The 18099-nt window shown below is 41.5% G+C and overlaps 1 protein-coding gene across 3 annotated transcripts in view; it reads right to left on the bottom strand.

Annotated features, from left to right (window-relative positions):
* The window catches only part of vta1 (vesicle (multivesicular body) trafficking 1), a 32689-nt gene that overhangs the window by 7471 nt on the left and 7119 nt on the right, over positions 1–18099 (bottom strand). For 2 of the 3 annotated variants that reach the window (XM_076112115.1, XM_076112114.1), the window contains 4 exons: positions 14125–14252; positions 11076–11151; positions 8093–8207; positions 1992–2228 (listed from right to left, as the gene is read on the bottom strand). In XM_076112115.1, coding sequence (XP_075968230.1) covers positions 1992–2228; positions 8093–8207; positions 11076–11151; positions 14125–14252 — 556 coding nt within the window. Of the gene's footprint in view, positions 1–1991; positions 2229–3893; positions 4657–8092; positions 8208–11075; positions 11152–14124; positions 14253–18099 lie in introns of those variants that run through there. The other variant, XM_076112116.1, reaches the window with a different exon arrangement.

Here is an 18099-nt window from a genome sequence, read left to right as displayed (position 1 = left end):
CACACACACACACACACACACACACACACACACACACACACACACACACACACACACACACACACACACACACACACACACACACACACACACACACACACACACACACACACACACACACACACACACACACAGTCTGTCAATGTGTGTGTTTTCTGTTACGTAACCTTTTGTCTTTACATTCTGATTCTCCACAAGGGAACACTTTATATATCTCAATATCTTTATGTCAACATCACAATTATAATAATAATCTGACCACAGATAAGATCTTCTTCTGCAAACATGGGCGTGTGTGTGTGAGTGTGAGTGAGTGAGTGTGTGTGATTGAATGCTGGGCTGTCACGTACTCAGTTATCAGGGAAACGAGTGAGAAGATTCCAACACAGATGATAAGAGACTCTGGAAACAGCAGTCCAGTAATGAGGACACCTTTACACCACTGGGCTTCATTATTATTACTGTTATCATCTGATAGTTATGAGAACAGTCCCCTTCTTCAGACTAACACTGGACAGCTTTACCGCAGGATGTGAATGAAAGGAGCAACTGTGATGACGTAGTTCAACGTATTCAGCGTTTCTGAATAAATAAAACTTCTTCCTGAAGCTCAATCTATTAAACCAACAGCTGGGTTTAGACAACAATACCAACAGTTGGGTTTAGACAACAATACCAACAGTTGGGTTTAGACAACAATACCAACAGTTGGGTTTAGACAACAATACCAACAGTTGGGTTTAGACAACAATACCAACAGCTGGGTTTAGACAACAATACCAACAGCTGGGTTTAGACAACAATACCAACAGCTGGGTTTAGACAACAATACCAACAGTTGGGTTTAGACAACAATACCAACAGTTGGGTTTAGACAACAATACCAACAGTTGGGTTTAGACAACAAAACCAACAGCTGGGTTTAGACAACAATACCAACAGTTGGGTTTAGACAACTAAACCAACAGCTGGGTTTAGACAACTAAACCAACAGCTGGGTTTAGACAACAATACCAACAGTTGGGTTTAGACAACAATACCAACAGCTGGGTTTAGACAACAATACCAACAGCTGGGTTTAGACAACAATACCAACAGTTGGGTTTAGACAACAATACCAACAGCTGGGTTTAGACAACAATACCAACAGTTGGGTTTAGACAACTAAACCAACAGCTGGGTTTAGACAACAATACCAACAGTTGGGTTTAGACAACAATACCAACAGCTGGGTTTAGACAACAATACCAACAGCTGGGTTTAGACAACAATACCAACAGCTGGGTTTAGACAACAATACCAACAGTTGGGTTTAGACAACAATACCAACAGTTGGGTTTAGACAACAATACCAACAGTTGGGTTTAGACAACAATACCAACAGTTGGGTTTAGACAACAATACCAACAGTTGGGTTTAGACAACAATACCAACAGTTGGGTTTAGACAACAATACCAACAGTTGGGTTTAGACAACAATACCAACAGCTGGGTTTAGACAACAATACCAACAGCTGGGTTTAGACAACTAAACCAACAGTTGGGTTTAGACAACAATACCAACAGTTGGGTTTAGACAACTAAACCAACAGTTGGGTTTAGACAACTAAACCAACAGTTGGGTTTAGACAACTAAACCAACAGTTGGGTTTAGACAACAATACCAACAGTTGGGTTTAGACAACAATACCAACAGTTGGGTTTAGACAACAATACCAACAGTTGGGTTTAGACAACAATACCAACAGTTGGGTTTAGACAACTAAACCAACAGTTGGGTTTAGACAACAATACCAACAGTTGGGTTTAGACAACTAAACCAACAGTTGGGTTTAGACAACTAAACCAACAGTTGGGTTTAGACAACTAAACCAACAGTTGGGTTTAGACAACTAAACCAACAGTTGGGTTTAGACAACTATACCAACAGTTAGGCTTAGGTTTAAGTTTAAGACAATGACTCAGAGGACATTATGAAGACAAACAGATACCTGTGGGTGGAGGCAGCTCGGCTGGAGTGTTGGCCGGTGCGTGGGCCCCCGGTGGGATGTGGATGTTATTGAAGTTGGTGGTGGGAGGACCAGAGGGCCCCGATCCTGGACCGGGATTAAAGCCGATGCCTGCTCCGGCACCCGGACCCAAACTCTGGTCCTGTTCCTCGAAGGACCCCGAAGAAGGCCCTCCCCTGAAGGACGCCCCGTGGGAGAAACCTTCAGCTCTGTACTCATCTACCAAAGAGAGGAAGGAGGACAATTTAGATTCTTTGTGTTTGTGACTCAGGCTACAGAACGGGTTCTCAACAAGACAAACAAGACTGTAGAAATCATTACACAGTTCATTAGATACTCAGACGGACTATTTCTTTGGTCAAAAGGGGTTCCAACAAAAACTGGTAGTTCAAGAAGACCTTTTCTGTAAAGTCCTGGTGCTGCAGCCCGGTTGTTCCAGACCTCTTTAATCAGGTTCTGTGTTCAACGACCGCTGGTCTTCAGTCATTTAGAGCTTCATAGGTGCATCAGAGTGGGACATCTGACACCATAGACACTTAACTTTAGTATAGATATTAAATTACTCTCTCTGTATTTTGTAGATATGACTTAAGGTTTTTGTAGAAATGACATCTACCCCTTGAAGATCTTCAAGACCTGTTGTTCCTGGATGCTGTCTCCAGAGAAGCCTACTATAGACCCCTCAAAACAGCATTACCACCATGAGACTGATGAGAAGCGTCACAATACTGGATGAAAAGGGAATGAAGCCGCTTCGTTCTTTTTCATTTACTACTTTTTTGTCTTTAAGTACCGAATGATCGCACCGATATCCCTGAGAACTGAACCTGCAACAGACTCTGACCCCCAACTCGTCAAAGACCGTCTCTTTGGTCAAACTGTGAAGCTGGTTCCCCTCTAGCATCAGGTGTGGACGTGTCAGCCTCAGCTTGTTACGTGAATATGGTCTTATTCAATAAACGTCCAACGTAGGTTTTAGGTTGACTCGGTTAGCTTGAGGTAACGATCGTGGTTCAGGTTAAAATAAGTATTTTTGTTTGGTGAAAAAGCGTAGCTTTACCGACCAAAATGAATGCACTTTAATTAACAAAATCAATCTGTATAGAACCCAAATAATCGTAAACCAGGGAATATAAAAGCTGCGTAAAAACCCACACAGGGCGGAGCGGCCAACCAAAACACGTCCTTTCATCAAAGAAGGAGTTCGTTCAACGTTGATTTATTTGTCAGGTGACTTGTGTTCTTCAGTAAGATCTCTTCTCTAGTTATTTTAACTCAAACCACCATCTCTTCCTGAACACAGCTAAGCTGTCATACGAACAGTCGTATGAGGATACGTTGAAAATAACTATGTTTGATACGTAAAATAACTACGTTTGTTAGCTACGCAACGGTCGTTAGTTAAGTACGAAGTTATGTAACAAGACTAAAATAAGTAACGTTGACCTGGTGTCACTCTGGACATAAACCGCTGTCTGAAGACTCGTCCGTCGCAGACTCTCCTTCTTTACAAGCTATAAAAATATATACAAAATACATAAAAACCATCTCTCAGATAAAACACAGAATAATGGTGCTTGCTGATGTACTCATGTAACGGGTAACCTTCAGCTCTCTCAGAGGAAGCAGCACCTTAAAGAAGAGACGAGGAGCTAAACCGTAGAGATGAAACGTTTCTGCTTTAAACCCATTCGGCCTCGCTCACTTTGACATCACACTCTGGAAATGATGTGACGGGAATCCCACATGAAAAGAGTTCAGGGAGGGAAACGATTAGCATTCATGAGAATGAGATTAAACTGCACGACCAGAGCGAGTGTAAATCACATTCATAGATATGAAATCACAAATGGGTTTTACACCAAGCAGAGACAGCAGGACTGATGAGGACCGGATTATCATCCTTCTTTTATTGGCATGTTTTCCTCCATATTTAGGTAGAATCACTCCAGAGCACAAAGCATAGATGGTCTTTAAGAGGAAGAAGTAGAGGAACGTCCTGCGGTGTTGTCCTCCCCTGAACATGATCCTCTCTCTGCAGCCACACCTCATCTCATGACAGCCAGAGAGACTTTGACGGATTACAAAACTTGGGCTGGTTCTGCAGACGGCGGCTGCATCTCTGTATCTGACACCACGTTCAGCTCCGACCGACGTTACTGCTCTACGGGCAGGATGTCGGACGGGCATCGGGAGGAGATCCGACACTCTGGAGCATTCAGTGTGTCATTAAACTGTTCGACTGTGTTCATTAGACTCCTGTAGGAACAGCCATTCAGCTGCTGAATGAAACACCATTTAGAGGTTCTTATTGTGTACCAGAGCCTCATCTGTGTGTCTGGTGACACGTGGGATAAACAGACTCTGTGTCCGGCCGGCTTCCTGCCGTCCTGAAGAAGACACCCTTGTTTACAGCGACATGATTCACAGCTCCGCTGGGACAATTAGCGGCCGGAGGTCGAGCCAAAGGCCACTTGTGATAATGTTCTCTGAGCTGTGCACAGTTTGTGTTCCTCCGGTCTGTCGTGGAGACGCCCGGCGGCCATGTGGAGGCCAAGGCCCACTGTCAGAGTCACGTTAGTGGGCAAGGAGCACGAGCGAAGCAGGACGGCGTCATCCAGCGTACGTAGAGGACGATAGGCTGTAGCTAGGAAGAGTAATATGTGTAAATAAATTTAAAAATAAAAATGATATATATATATATATATGGTAATTAATAAATGAATTTCAATAAATATATATATATATGTTTATATGTCTATAAATATAATTATATAATTATTTTAAGATGCACATTGTTTAAATCCAGCCCTTATTTTACTTAATATGAGAGAAGAACATTTATTTATTATTTAAATTCATCCAGTTAAATTTGAACACTGACAATAAATATAGTTTAGATATTATTCAACTGAATTTTCTTTGTTCTTTCGTCAGCAGTTGACGACATGCAGACGTTAATACAGCTGTTGGCTAACTCAATATTTATGGCAGTAAACCAGAGAACATGAGACATGATTGTAGAGTTCTGGACCTTTGATTCTCTCTGACTGGACCTCGTTGGATTCTTAGAGTCTAAACCATATTTAATAACACAGACTGACTCACCCAGTCACACTGATGTTCCACCACATGAACGTTACTTAAAGGTTGTTTCTACTGAAGCAATGTAAATACAGCCCCGTCTCTACATGTTCTCTGTGATGTGTTAAGCCCAGCTGGCCTTTTGCCTCTTCCTGCACTGAGACATGATTCATCTCTGTTATGTTTGTTCATTTTATTGCTTAAATTGTTCAAAATAAATAAACTAATAAACTGTACTTGAGGCTTTCGTCAGCTGGTGCTCTGCGGCGTGTTAAGATTTTATTTGACATGCAGATTTTATGGTTCCTGTGAAGCAGAGCACAGAACCACAGAACCCTGGACCACAGAACCCCCACATGCTGCAGGACGAGGTGTAGATATAGATATTGTGTAATAACGAGGCCGCTCTCTGATGCTGGTTTGAATAAATGAAGCAGAACTCTGGAGGTGCTGTCTCTCCACAGGTCAACAGTCTGTCCTTACGTTACAGTGAACCACACACACACACACACACACACACACACACACACACACACACACACACACACACACACACACACACACACACACACACACACACACACACACACACACACACACACACACACACACACACACACACACACACACACACACACACACACACACAGAGCATTGTCTCACAGCTGCTCTGCTCTGACTTTCCATTGGCGGGGAGGGGGAGGGGGGGATTGGATGGAGGGCGGAGAGAGAAAACAACTTCCAACCCTGAGTAGTAAAAATATAAAGAATGTGTTCTGGGACCCAGTCGTTGCTTTTTGAAAGGAATGTGAAATGTTGCCAACAGTGCAGTCAGATCCAGTGAGATCTGACTGCACTGTATAGATAGAGATAGAGATAGATAGAGATGAATTATTCCTTTAAGTTAAATCATTTAAAAAAGTATTATTTAGGTATTTATATATCTATAGAAAGTATTGTTGAGGTGTTATTCCTCTCTGGTCTGCTCCTCTCTCAGGAGGAGGTGCTGTGCAGCAGAACTTACAGCGGTCCACATCTGGACTCACTGTGAGACTGGAGGAGCAGAGATTGCGTCACACTCCCCTGGAGGAGAAGGAATGCATGTCGACATGAACACCTATAAGCTGACTGACGTTTACGTCCCTGTGGAGGAGACCCTGAACGCACCGCTCATCGTCACTGAGATCATGAACTCATCGCTGGAATAAAGGCCAGCTGCTTGCACACACACCTTTCTCTTTTGTTCTTCTCCTCTAATGTCTCTCACACTTTCTCTTCTCTCTCTCTCTCTCTCTCCCCCCTCCTCCTTTCCCTCTCTCCCCCTTTTTCTCCCAGGATGCATTGTGTTCTCTGTGTCAGTGATGACATCATGACACCTTGTTTGTTGCTTCGACCTTAATGAACTCTTGTTGTTGATGCAGTAATCAACATGATTCTGGAGCTAAAAGTTTCATTTTGTGGTCAAACAGTTAATATTTCCTGCTTTAGGGCGGGGCTACACGGTGATTGACAGGTCTCTACCAGAGACGTATACAGCGTCTCTACATCACTCCTCCTCAGTCCATGTATGGTCACTTCCTGTTCACTGGTTGCAAAGAAACAACAAGGTGGCGACGGCCAACATGCTGAACTGGAAGCTAAAATACAGTCTATGGTTGCAAACAGCAATAAAAGCATATTTTATAATATTTAACATATATCTCTACTCTGTAAAGATTTTGCTTATAAACAGTGGAACGTATTAAAAAATAAAAATATACACTAGAATTGATGCATGATGAGTAGGAATATGAGAAAAATATGTAGGATCATAAAAAATAAGTGACTAACGCTCTTTACAGTGTGTCCTAGAATGTGTGTTTATTAATAAAAGCAAAATAAAAGTAAAAAGATTGAAAAGGTCAGACGAGAACATGTCTATGTGGACTTCGCCTTTAAACCGAGAGATCAACCTGAATCACCACCGGCCAAAAGACAAGTGCAGGTCAGCTTTGAGGACGGTCGGTAAATCTGAGCGCTGAAACAGAAAACAAGCATTCTGAGGAAATCTACTGCAAATCTCTGGTCTGCTGCTAAAACTACAGTTTACTTTCCTGCCCTGTGTGTGTTTCCCACAGTTTACCTCTCAGAATGAAATGAACTTTAAAGGCTATTTTGTTGTGTAATGTATTCAAGTCAATCTCCTCTGGATCAAGTGTGTTTTCCTGAGCTTTTCTTTCTCCTGAAAGGTTACGTTTTATGGTGGAAGAGAGTTGTATGAGGGGAGCGATTCAACGTGGTAAAGGTCAGGGACTCAGAGTTGATCTGAGCTGGATATGAAGAGGAGGCGGAGAAAAAGTAGAATAAATATATCTCACACACACACACACACACACACACACACGTTTGTATGATATCTTGCCGAAAGTTACTCATTTTTTGTGCGTTTTCTTACGAAATCCAGCAACGTTTGTCAATTTCTGCTCGTTACATGAATACAGTCTTTTCAAAATAAACCTCAGAGGAAACTAAATTAGGTTGAGACAACTAAACTGCTTAGTTAGGTTGAGACAACTAAACTGCTTAGTTAGGTTGAGACAACTAAACTGCTTAGTTAGGTTGAGACAACTAAACTGCTTAGTTAGGTTGAGACAACTAAACTGCTTAGTTAGGTTTAGTAAAAGATCGTCTTCATAGTTCATCATTCATCTATTTTTCGTAGGTTTTGCTACAAATGCTGGATGAGACCAGCCTGCTAACGTGTTACTCAAACTTTGATCATTTCATTCTCTCACAAACGAGAACACGTTGCTAATCTGCTCTCTGCTCAGTTCTTATCTCCTAAAGTCTGTGGTTTCTACTGCAGGGCTTTTCCTGCACCAGTCCTCACAAAGCACACACTACACAGTATATCCACACACACACACCACTAGGTAACAAAGGAAGTTGGCCTCATTGGTCTTTTAAAGGAGAGCACAGCCGATGTGTGCGTCCTCCAGAGACGTATCAGTGTGTCCCACCTGCTTCCTCGTCCTCGTCCATGCCGATGGGCCCAGCCTGAGGCGTCTCCCCGTTCTTGAGACAGTTGTGGATGTAGGTGGCCTTCCAGCGGGCGTACTTCCTGTGCTGGATGTTCTGGATGCAGAGAGACGTAGAAGGGGGGGGGGGGGGGGGGGGGGGGGGTTATTAGTCGAGTTGTGAGGTAGACTTAAAGGGATACTTTGAGACATGAGTGACCACGTCCGGTTCACAGAATAAGGTGTTAACAAAGAGGGTATATGCAAAATACAATTAATAATAATTGTATTCACAGAAGTATAAAACATGTCACCTGCATCACTTTTAAATAAAAAAAGAAAATACCACAATATTTGGAAAAAACAACAAAAGATTCCTGACGATAACTGATTTATTTGAGTTCAGGACATCAGGCAGCAGATTTACACCGACATGAAGCCGATAAGAATGAATGGAGAAACTGCTCCGGACAGATAAGTGCCGTGTTGTTCAGCAGCAGAAACAATGGCGGAGCGGAGCGCCGAGGTTCTTATGAGGGAAGGTTGTGTTTGTTCAGCCTCAGTTTGAAGGTAAGGAATAAGAGTTTGTTTCTTTATCACTGAAACAACACGGAATGACGGGGATTTTACCATCAACCGTTCCAACGTTTCAGGAGAAACCTGACTCACTGTGAAGTTCAAGATAAATAAACAGGAGTTCTGCCAGGACAGGGAGGGCTCTTTACGGCCAGAATTCAAAGCCACAGTATGAATAATAACAAAATATAGAATAGTTATATTATATATATATAATGATAAAGTACAATACACAACATTTAAGGAAGCCATATTGAAGGAACTAAAATAATTTAAATTGAATATCTGTCAGTGCCATTGGTGCTTATTTTGTTTATGATTTCTTTTTTTGTACCTAAACACAATAAAACGTTCCCATTCTGTTTCCAGCTGCCGGGCACCAACAACGCCCAAAAACACATTTTGGTTGCAAACTCCACAAATAATTTTCTTTACAAAGAATTTTAATGACAAAATGAGCCGAGCGGGACATAAAGATGAATTTGTCAGCGTTCTCTGTTGGACATACGGTGTAATGGAGACACCTTAAATATAAATGTATTGCTACTTATCAGCATCGATACAGATCTGCAATGAGCTTAAATCAGACTCTTTGCTAATGTGTTGATCTAAATCTGGTTTAACATAAAATAATCCTTTAGTAGTCGCGCAGTGGGGATATTTACAGGATTACAGCAGCATACAGTGTATATATATACACACACAGTATAGGGCAAACAAGAGATATGGTAAAAAACTAGATCAAAACAAGTATTATAAATAAGTAAAAAAACATTAAAGAATATTAACCAAGTAAAAAATCCACAATAACTAAGATATTATATACAGACAGACAGTAATTTATACCATGAAACAGGAAAATGTGGTCATAATTGTGCTTTTGTTTTGGATTAGAGTTGAAAGTTTCATTATCTGTGAAATCTTCTTTTTGGTGACAAAAGCTGGTTTTCCCCAAATAAACCATGAGGGTCTGAAACCAGCCAGACACAACATCCTTTCAGAGCACATGTAGGACTGTAGGAGTCTAGAACTCTCCAGTTTTAGGGTTCCAGGTGAGGGTTAGCTCGTTAGCCACAGTGGTTGTTGGATCGTCTCTTTCAGCCTCATGCAGTTCACGGACATCTGGCCTTTGCGCAGAACATCCACAGCCTCCCGTAAAGAGCCGCCCATAAATACCTCTCGTCTGTAGCGTGAATACACTGCTACGGCCGGACACGGTCGCCCTCAGGGTTCACCGATAATCACAGCAGGGTGACAGATGGTCAACTCAAAATGCTGGGTTCTAACCAGAACACTGAGCAGAGATCACGTTACCCAGAACTTTACTTGTACATCTGGAGGAAAGGGTTCTTCAAGGGTTGTTGAGACCATGGGGGCTTAGAGGGAAGAACTGTGACTGAGAACCAGGACGGTCGTAGGTTGTGCTGCACCACATCAGCCTCGGACCTTTTGGGTTCTAGATGAAACTCTTGGAATATAAAAGAGTAGTTGGTAGAACTCTCTGGGTGGGTTCTAGATGAAACCCTTGGAATATAAAAGAGTAGTTGGTAGAACCCTCTGGGTGGGTTCTAGATGAAACTCTTGGAATATAAAAGAGTAGTTGGTAGAACCCTCTGGGCGGGTTCTAGATGAAAGCCTTGGAATATAAAAGGGTTCTCGGTTCAGTAACACAGTAACTCACCTGATCACCGCCTGAAAACCTGTTTTTCCAGCCTGAAACTCAATCACTCCGGTCTGTCCGTCTGCAGAGCACTCAGCACCGGCTACTCTGAGGACTCATTGTCCAGTGTGTATGTGTGTGTGTGTGTGTGTGTGTGTGTGTGTGTGTGTGTGTGTGTGTGTGTGTGTGTGTGTTAGCAGCAGTTAACTGTACGGACGCAAGTGTCCTGTTGATGTTTTAATGGCTTCTGGGTGACTTGGACAGAAAGTAGAGAAAGACCTGCTGTGTCCCACATTCATATGTGTATATATGTGTGTGTGTGTGTGTGTGTGTGTGTGTGTGTGTGTGTGTGTGTGTGTGTCACAACCTCCTAAAAAGCACACTACCTGCTGCTGTCCACATATTTATTGATAGAACTTTGCATGAAGACTCACTGCTACTTCACTGTTTCAGGTTTAAACTGTATTTTGTTTCCAGTAAGAAGCTCTGAGTTGGTCTAAATCATTGAATGTTCGTTGCGTTTTCTGTTGTATTGATTTGTGTGTCAAATCACTGTGTAAACTCAGTTTTTAAAGTTGGTGTTTAAATAAAGTTATTATCGTTATTATTACATTAAATGGTCTTCCTTCATGTAGCACATATCTAAAGGTGGCAGACGCTGACCTACGTTAAACCTTCTTTATCGGTTCACTTTAAATCTATTTGATGTTGAGTAATCTAGTGTGTGATGATTATCGTCACTTATCTCACCTCCTCTGACAATTCACCGAACACAGACAGGACATCCAGCAGCAGACTGGCCGAGTAGAACGACTTGATCATGTTCCTGGGGGAGGAGGAGGAACAAATATATTAAAGGATTAGTTCAGTGTTTCATTGAGACTTTCTCTACATTTCATTAAATGAAGACAAAAATGAAGAAGAAGTCTGAGCCTGAAACCTCATTGTTGACCTGTGAAATCTTAACTCAAGGTCCACTTACAGCGTATACGTCTCTGGTGTCAACCCGTCAATCGCTGTGTAGCCCCGCCCTAACTTTAAAGAACCGGAGGTTGTCTCCTGGGAGAAACCCATGTGACACACATACAGGAGACGGCTCTCAGTGGGTCGTCTCCCTCCTGAAACGTCTCTGGTGTCGTTGACTCTTTCAGAGTAGTGGTACTCATCCCCTAAATCTGAGGATCCCTGTTGGTTCTTTTGGAAACTGTGTATTTAATGACCAAACAAGTATAAACTACCGTTCATTTCATTGATCTATAACACACGTGTCAAACTCAAGGCCCGCGGGCCGAATCCGGCCCGCCACCTCATTTTATGTGGCCCGCGAATCCACCAGCAAAAAAAAATAAAAACAAATAAGTTTTTTTTTTTTTTTATTTTGGAAAAAAAAATTTAAGTTAGACTTGAAAATAGAAGTATCCCCATGGTCTAAATTATGAGATAGAAAGTTGAAATTCTGAGATAGCATGTTGTCTGTGTACCGACATTAAAACTATCACAACAGGTGGACAGGAGAGGGAACAGCCCGTAAAGAGGTTTTCCAACAAGTGATTGAGTTGAAAAAGATCGACAAATAATCCCAAAATGTCCACGAAGAGAAAAATTGATGCAGAGGGAAGAAGATGTAATTTAAGATGGGAAAGTGAATACATGTCTGTGCTTCAGGGAGGAAAACGGGTCTGTCTTCTGTGTTATGATGCGTGTCGGTGATGAAGGATACTATTCATGTCGGCATTTTGACACCAAACACGGAGCTAAATTTAGCCTCCAAGAAAAACATAAAATTGTCCAAGAATTAAAAGGCAGAGTGCAATCACAGCAGAATATATTTACAGAAGCTACAGCCCAGTGCTGCTAAAGGTATGTGAGCAGGTGAGCTCCGACCACATACAGACTTTTACAAATGTCAGTTTGTGAAGAAACACCATCGCAGACCGAGTTCAGGAACTAGCAGCAATCTAACAACACAGCTAGCTAAGAGACGAGCAGGTACTCGTCTTCTTCATTAGCTGTTGATGAAAGCACAGACAACACGGACACAGAGCATCTATCCGTGTTTATAAGACCTGATCTCAGTGAGGAGCTCTTGGATGTAGCTGCCATGCACGGGACGACGACAGGGACATTAGTGATGCAGAGAGGTGACAAAAATAGCTTTGAACAAAGTTAATGTAATAACTTGTGTTTGATATTTGTCTTTGTTATTTTCTTTAAAAGTTTGATAGAGTAATGTGGGTTTCTTAACCCTAAATTAAAATGATTTATGTTATAATAACAGAAATGTGCTTAAATATCATTTTACATTTATATAACTGCATGTACAATATTTTTACACTTGAATAAACAATAATCAAAAGCAGAGACAGTTATTTAACAATATGTTAGGAGTAGTTACAGTTATACAGTCTTACAGTTACAACCGGCCCTTTGAGGGAAACATGATGCTGATGTGGCCCGGAGTGAAAATGAGTTTGACACCCCTGATCTATAAGACTCATAACATTAAACCTTAAGAGATCTGGAAACTCTGTGTCACCCGAGTTTAATCGAACAAAAAAGATTAAACTGGATAAAATCAACCAAACACTCATAACAGCAGCTGCATGTGTGTAATGTCACCGATTCAACAGGTTTGTATAAATATAGTTGAGTCCTGGTTTAAAGCAGCCACAGCCCAGATCTACCGTCACTAGATCGGGCTCATCCCTCCTCCATCTTTTATATGTGTATAAGTATTTAAGCCTGTGTATATTTGCCTACATGTGTATCCGTACTTGTATTTCTGTGTGTGACATATGGTCACTTCCTGTTCACTGGTTGCAAAAACCAAGATGGCGACGGCGAAATCGAGGCTTCAAAACAACGGCTAACCTTAGCTCATGTTGCTAACGGCTTTATGTTTCCAGGTGGAACTTGCGTTTGTGAGTTTTGGTTTTTCATCATTATATTTACGCACTTCAGGCTTTTTGTTTAAATCCATCCAATCGCCTTGTAGGGCTGCACGATAATCATGATTACTTTGATTATTAACGTAACAATGACAAGTGATCGGCAGGAATGATGTCACATTCAGACGTCAGTCAGGGTTCATCTGCACAGTGGCTTCCTGGTTATAACAGTGTTTATCTCACTGAACTCACTTTAAATCACTTTTTAATTCAAATATGTTCAAATAAAAAGTATGAACTGGAGTGTGAGTTGAGATAAGGACCTCACTAAACGACGTGTTATCGTATGAAACACACACATCATTATTATACGAGTCCCAGATATTCCCTTAAAAAGCTCCACATGATAAGTGGATGAAGGTGAATGAAATGAGAACATCTCAGAACCATGAATCATCCCCCCCATTACTGAAACATGGTTTGTTCCGCCTCTTTAAATATGATGGATGAGATAATCTGTTGGATTTATTAATCAATACCAACATCATGATCGTCATCATTCTGTGGTGTTTGGATATTAGATTAATGAGCTCATATTTCTGTGTCAATAAAACTAAATGCTGAATTAATTATAGAACATAAAAAGAGATTATTATTAACATCCTACAGTAAAAACTGGGACTGGGAAGAAATGAGACGAGTCAAGATGAGAGGAAATGAGGAAACAATGGGAGGCTAGGAAACAAGAAGAAAGGACAGAAGAAGAAACTAAAGGAGGAGAGGAAACAAGAAGAGGAGAACAGAGGAGAGAAAACTGGGAGAGTAAACACGATTAAAGGGGAGCAGAGGAAACAAGGAGGAGAGGAAATGAGGACAGAAAATGGGGAAAGGAGAGGAGACGGGTTCCTTACTTGTGGAACCGACCCTGTCGGTCCTCGTTGTCGGCGTAGAGGAACATCTTTAAGGCGTAGTTCTCGATGTGGGCGTTACCCACCACCTCCTGACTGATGGAGTCGTTGTCTCCTAGCTCCTTCTTCATCTGGAACACAGATAATCAATCAATCAATCAATCAATATATCTCTCTCTCTCTCTCTCTCTCTCTCTCTGAATAGACACTGTTCACAGGCTGTGTGTGTAGAGTGAAGGAAGGACACCTGGTCAGGTAATATAAAGAGTCTGGGATCAAAGGACACTGAACACCGTCTCTGATTCTCATTCGACTTTAAGAGATTATCACAACTTTAAATGTGCAAACTGTAGAAATGAAGAGTGAATGAGAAGTGTGTTCATCAGACTCAAGTCTTTCTATCAGGGTTGTTATTCTGGTCCAGTTATGGCCAACGAATAACACCACAGTTTGGAAGTTGTTTTTGTGTTAGTTGTCGGCCACGTGGTCAACAATGAAACAATAATGCTATGCTCATGAGATGTGAGAGGACCTGTCATGGCGGACAGGTTTATTTATTTGAAGCACAATCAGGATGTTTCTCCAAAACCTTGAAGTGGTTTTGTTGCCTAAACACAACTGCGAGCGTTTCACTGCAACAATGTTAAATAACAAAAAGCTTAAAATGTATACGCCTTCCCCATGAGACTGGGTTGAGTTCACCATTTGTAGATTAATGCACGTGATGGTTCAAAGTGAACAATTAAAGCCACGTGCTAGCAGTGTTAGCTGTTGTTTTGAAGCCTCCAGTTCGGCAATTTCGCCGTCGCGGCCATCTTGTTTTTTTTGCAACCAGTGAACAGGAAGTGACCATATCTGGACTGAGGAGGAGTGACGCAGAGACCTGTCAATCACTGTGTAGCCCCGCCCTAAAGCATCCCCTGCTTTATGGTCTGTGTGACTCTAAATGGACCATAATGTACTAAATGAACATCATGCTGTATTGAAGAAGACTTGAAACTAGAGATTGAGACCATAAACTCATGTTTACAATGTTTACTGAGGTAATAAATCAAGAGAGAAGTAGAGTCATTTTCTCATAGACTTCTATACAACCAGAGGAGTCGCCCCCTGGTGGACACTAGAGAGGATGCAGCTTCAACACATGAATCAACGACTTCACAACCTTTTAGACCCGAGAGACCCCCACGGGGTCTTTTTAGAAAAGTGTAGCCTACAGCGTGTCGTAGAAAGCATTTTTCATAAACAAATATAATTAATGCTCCAGACATATTAAATATCGAATTAACGAAAAAAGTCCGAGCAACATCATCATACCAGCCATTGTAAACACTGCAAACACAATTATACGTGAACCAATATATCTGGAAGATATCTAGAAGATTTACCACAATTTTGGCAAAAAATCGACGAACTATGCTCTCTGTATGGATCTCTCATCACGAAGCAGGCAGCGCTCATGGCGGATTGATACATCACATAGGGCTGCGTTTCAACGCCGCGACGAACAGCGTCGTCGAAATTACTCTCTTTCAAACCGTTCAAAAGTTATGGATATATAAGCCAACATCAGCCAGAGGTCACCAGAAAACAAATTGGGTAAAAAAACAAACAAACAAATAAAATTTTTTTTTTTTTTAATCACGTTTTGATGGTTTTGGTGATGAAAAACGGATTTAATCCATCGGATTTTTGCGCAGCTACTTCCTGCATGTCGTCCTGCATGTCTGTGAGTGAGATCAATGCGCTCCAAGAATGAATGACAAAATGGCAGGCGATTCTGCGAGGTGGACCAATGCATGTACACAGGGGGGGTTCGGCCAGCATTTCGCGATTTCTAGTCAGTAAACAGACCCGGATATTCTCAAACACCCGCGCATGGCTCCCGTTGGACTGTCCCGCATTCAAAAAGGTGTCTCATGAATAAATCGGCCAATCACAGGCCATACCAGGGTCACATACACACACATTATGAGCCATTTATTTTTATGATTGACAGATATGACACCTCAAAAGTTCTCAAGTTAATCCAAATGGTGTCAAACTGCTTTATTAGGATTATTGAACACTCTTAGTGATAAGACAAGTCAATATATAGTTAATATTTAGTTATATAGTATATAAAATTATAATACAGCAATGCAACTGCTGGTTCCGAAAATCCAAATTTTGCTTGACTCAGACATTTATGCTGGCCTGCTTCACTCAATCGAAGTAAAATATGTTGTGGGGACATGTAAAACGTGTTGTGCTATGTCTGTGGTGTATTTTTAGGCAAGAATCTGCATTATTAAAAAAACAAATGTTCAATACAAGTGCTTTTTTTCAGGCGAACCTGAAACTTTTTCAATTTGAGCTGTGCCATATGTGTATCTGTTATTAACCAGTAACATATACACAATATTTACACAATTCAACACATCTCACAAGTGTTACCTGTATTCTAGCATCAAAATTATTAAAATAGACCTTGTAGTTAGAGCTGTGGACTCTCTTGAGTATGGGTATGCAATTTTCGAGCAGAGGCCTAAAAATAGGGCTAGGGTTCAAGAGGTTGACGTCTGGGTCATACGATGTATTTTTAATGTGAACTTCACGATTTTTGTCTTTGCCGTGATCCATTTTCAGAGCTTGTTGTGTTGGTTTAAAGAAGGTTCAGTGATCCAGATGTTTCTGTCTGGTAACATTAGACCTATAACAGCTTCACATCCAGCAGCAGTCCACATGGAGAAGCCTGAACATTCATTCAGGACATGTCTTATTCGTTTTTTGTCCCGATGGAGACCAGGATATATGGATATATAGATATATATATATCTCACTCACTCATACAGTACATGTTGGACTCATTAACTCTGTTTTCCACAGTCATCCTCGTGGTGGAAAGTCTTGATTTTTCAGCCTGTGGGAAAACCTCCAGCAGCTCCCAGTCAGATGCTGCTAAATATAGAAGTTATAGTCTAAAAGTACATTCGTTATTATTGCTAATATTTGCCAAATGAATGTTTGTAACGATGCACTCTCTTCATCTTCTCTGCGGTTCATCTGCTGGTCTTCATTAAGCAGCCAGATGTTAATATGAGCAGACCGATGACGTCTGGCTGTCAGACACCTTCATACCTTTTAATTATTAAACACCTGTTCCGTTGCTCTTGTCTGTTACCCTGTGACGAGGCTTTGTAGCACTGAGCTCGTCTGTCCTCTCCTGTGATTGGTTGGTTTAACCTGTTCAAAACGGACCGGTCTCAATCTCTAGTTTCAAGTCTTCTTCAATACAGCATGATGTTCATTTAGTACATTATGGGCCATTTAGAGTCACACAGACCATAAAGCAGGGGATGCTTTAGGGCGGGGCTACACAGTGATTGACAGGTCTCTACCAGAGACGTATACGCCGTCTCTACGTCACTCCTCCTCAGTCCATGTATGGTCACTTCCTGTTCATTGGTTGCAAAAAACAAGATGGCGACGGCCGTAATCACTGAACTTGAGGCTTCAAAACATCCACAAAAGAATGGATGACGTCGTCCACTTCTTAAATACAGTTTGTTTATGACCAGAGACACGTGGACGCTCACGCCGAGGGCTGCACCTGATTCAAGACCAACACGCTCAAAATGATATCAGTTAATAAAAAAATATCAAAAACACTTTAAAGCCTGCAGATATAATTATAATAATAATATATCACTACATTAATAATCTGTAAGTGTAACATTCATTGGACATGAAAAACACATTCATGGGATTAAGTGTTCACAAACAGAAAGACACTTCAGCCAATTATACCACACACACACCAAAGAACACACAGACACACACCAAAGAGCACACACACACACACACACCAAAGAGCACACACACACACACACACACCAAAGCAGCGGATGTGAGTCCTGTTGACGTCCTGAGTGTGTGACAGTAATGAAGGTCCCTGGAGCTCCTGTAAAAACCTGTGTGTGTGTGTGTGTGTCTTCA

The sequence above is a fragment of the Anarhichas minor genome, unplaced genomic scaffold (assembly GCF_050575085.1).
Source record: "Anarhichas minor isolate MPS153535 unplaced genomic scaffold, ASM5057508v1 ptg000047l, whole genome shotgun sequence".
Lineage (NCBI taxonomy): Eukaryota > Metazoa > Chordata > Actinopteri > Perciformes > Anarhichadidae > Anarhichas > Anarhichas minor.
Note: the sequence above shows the minus strand (reverse complement) of the source record. Positions and strands in the feature narration are given on the sequence as shown.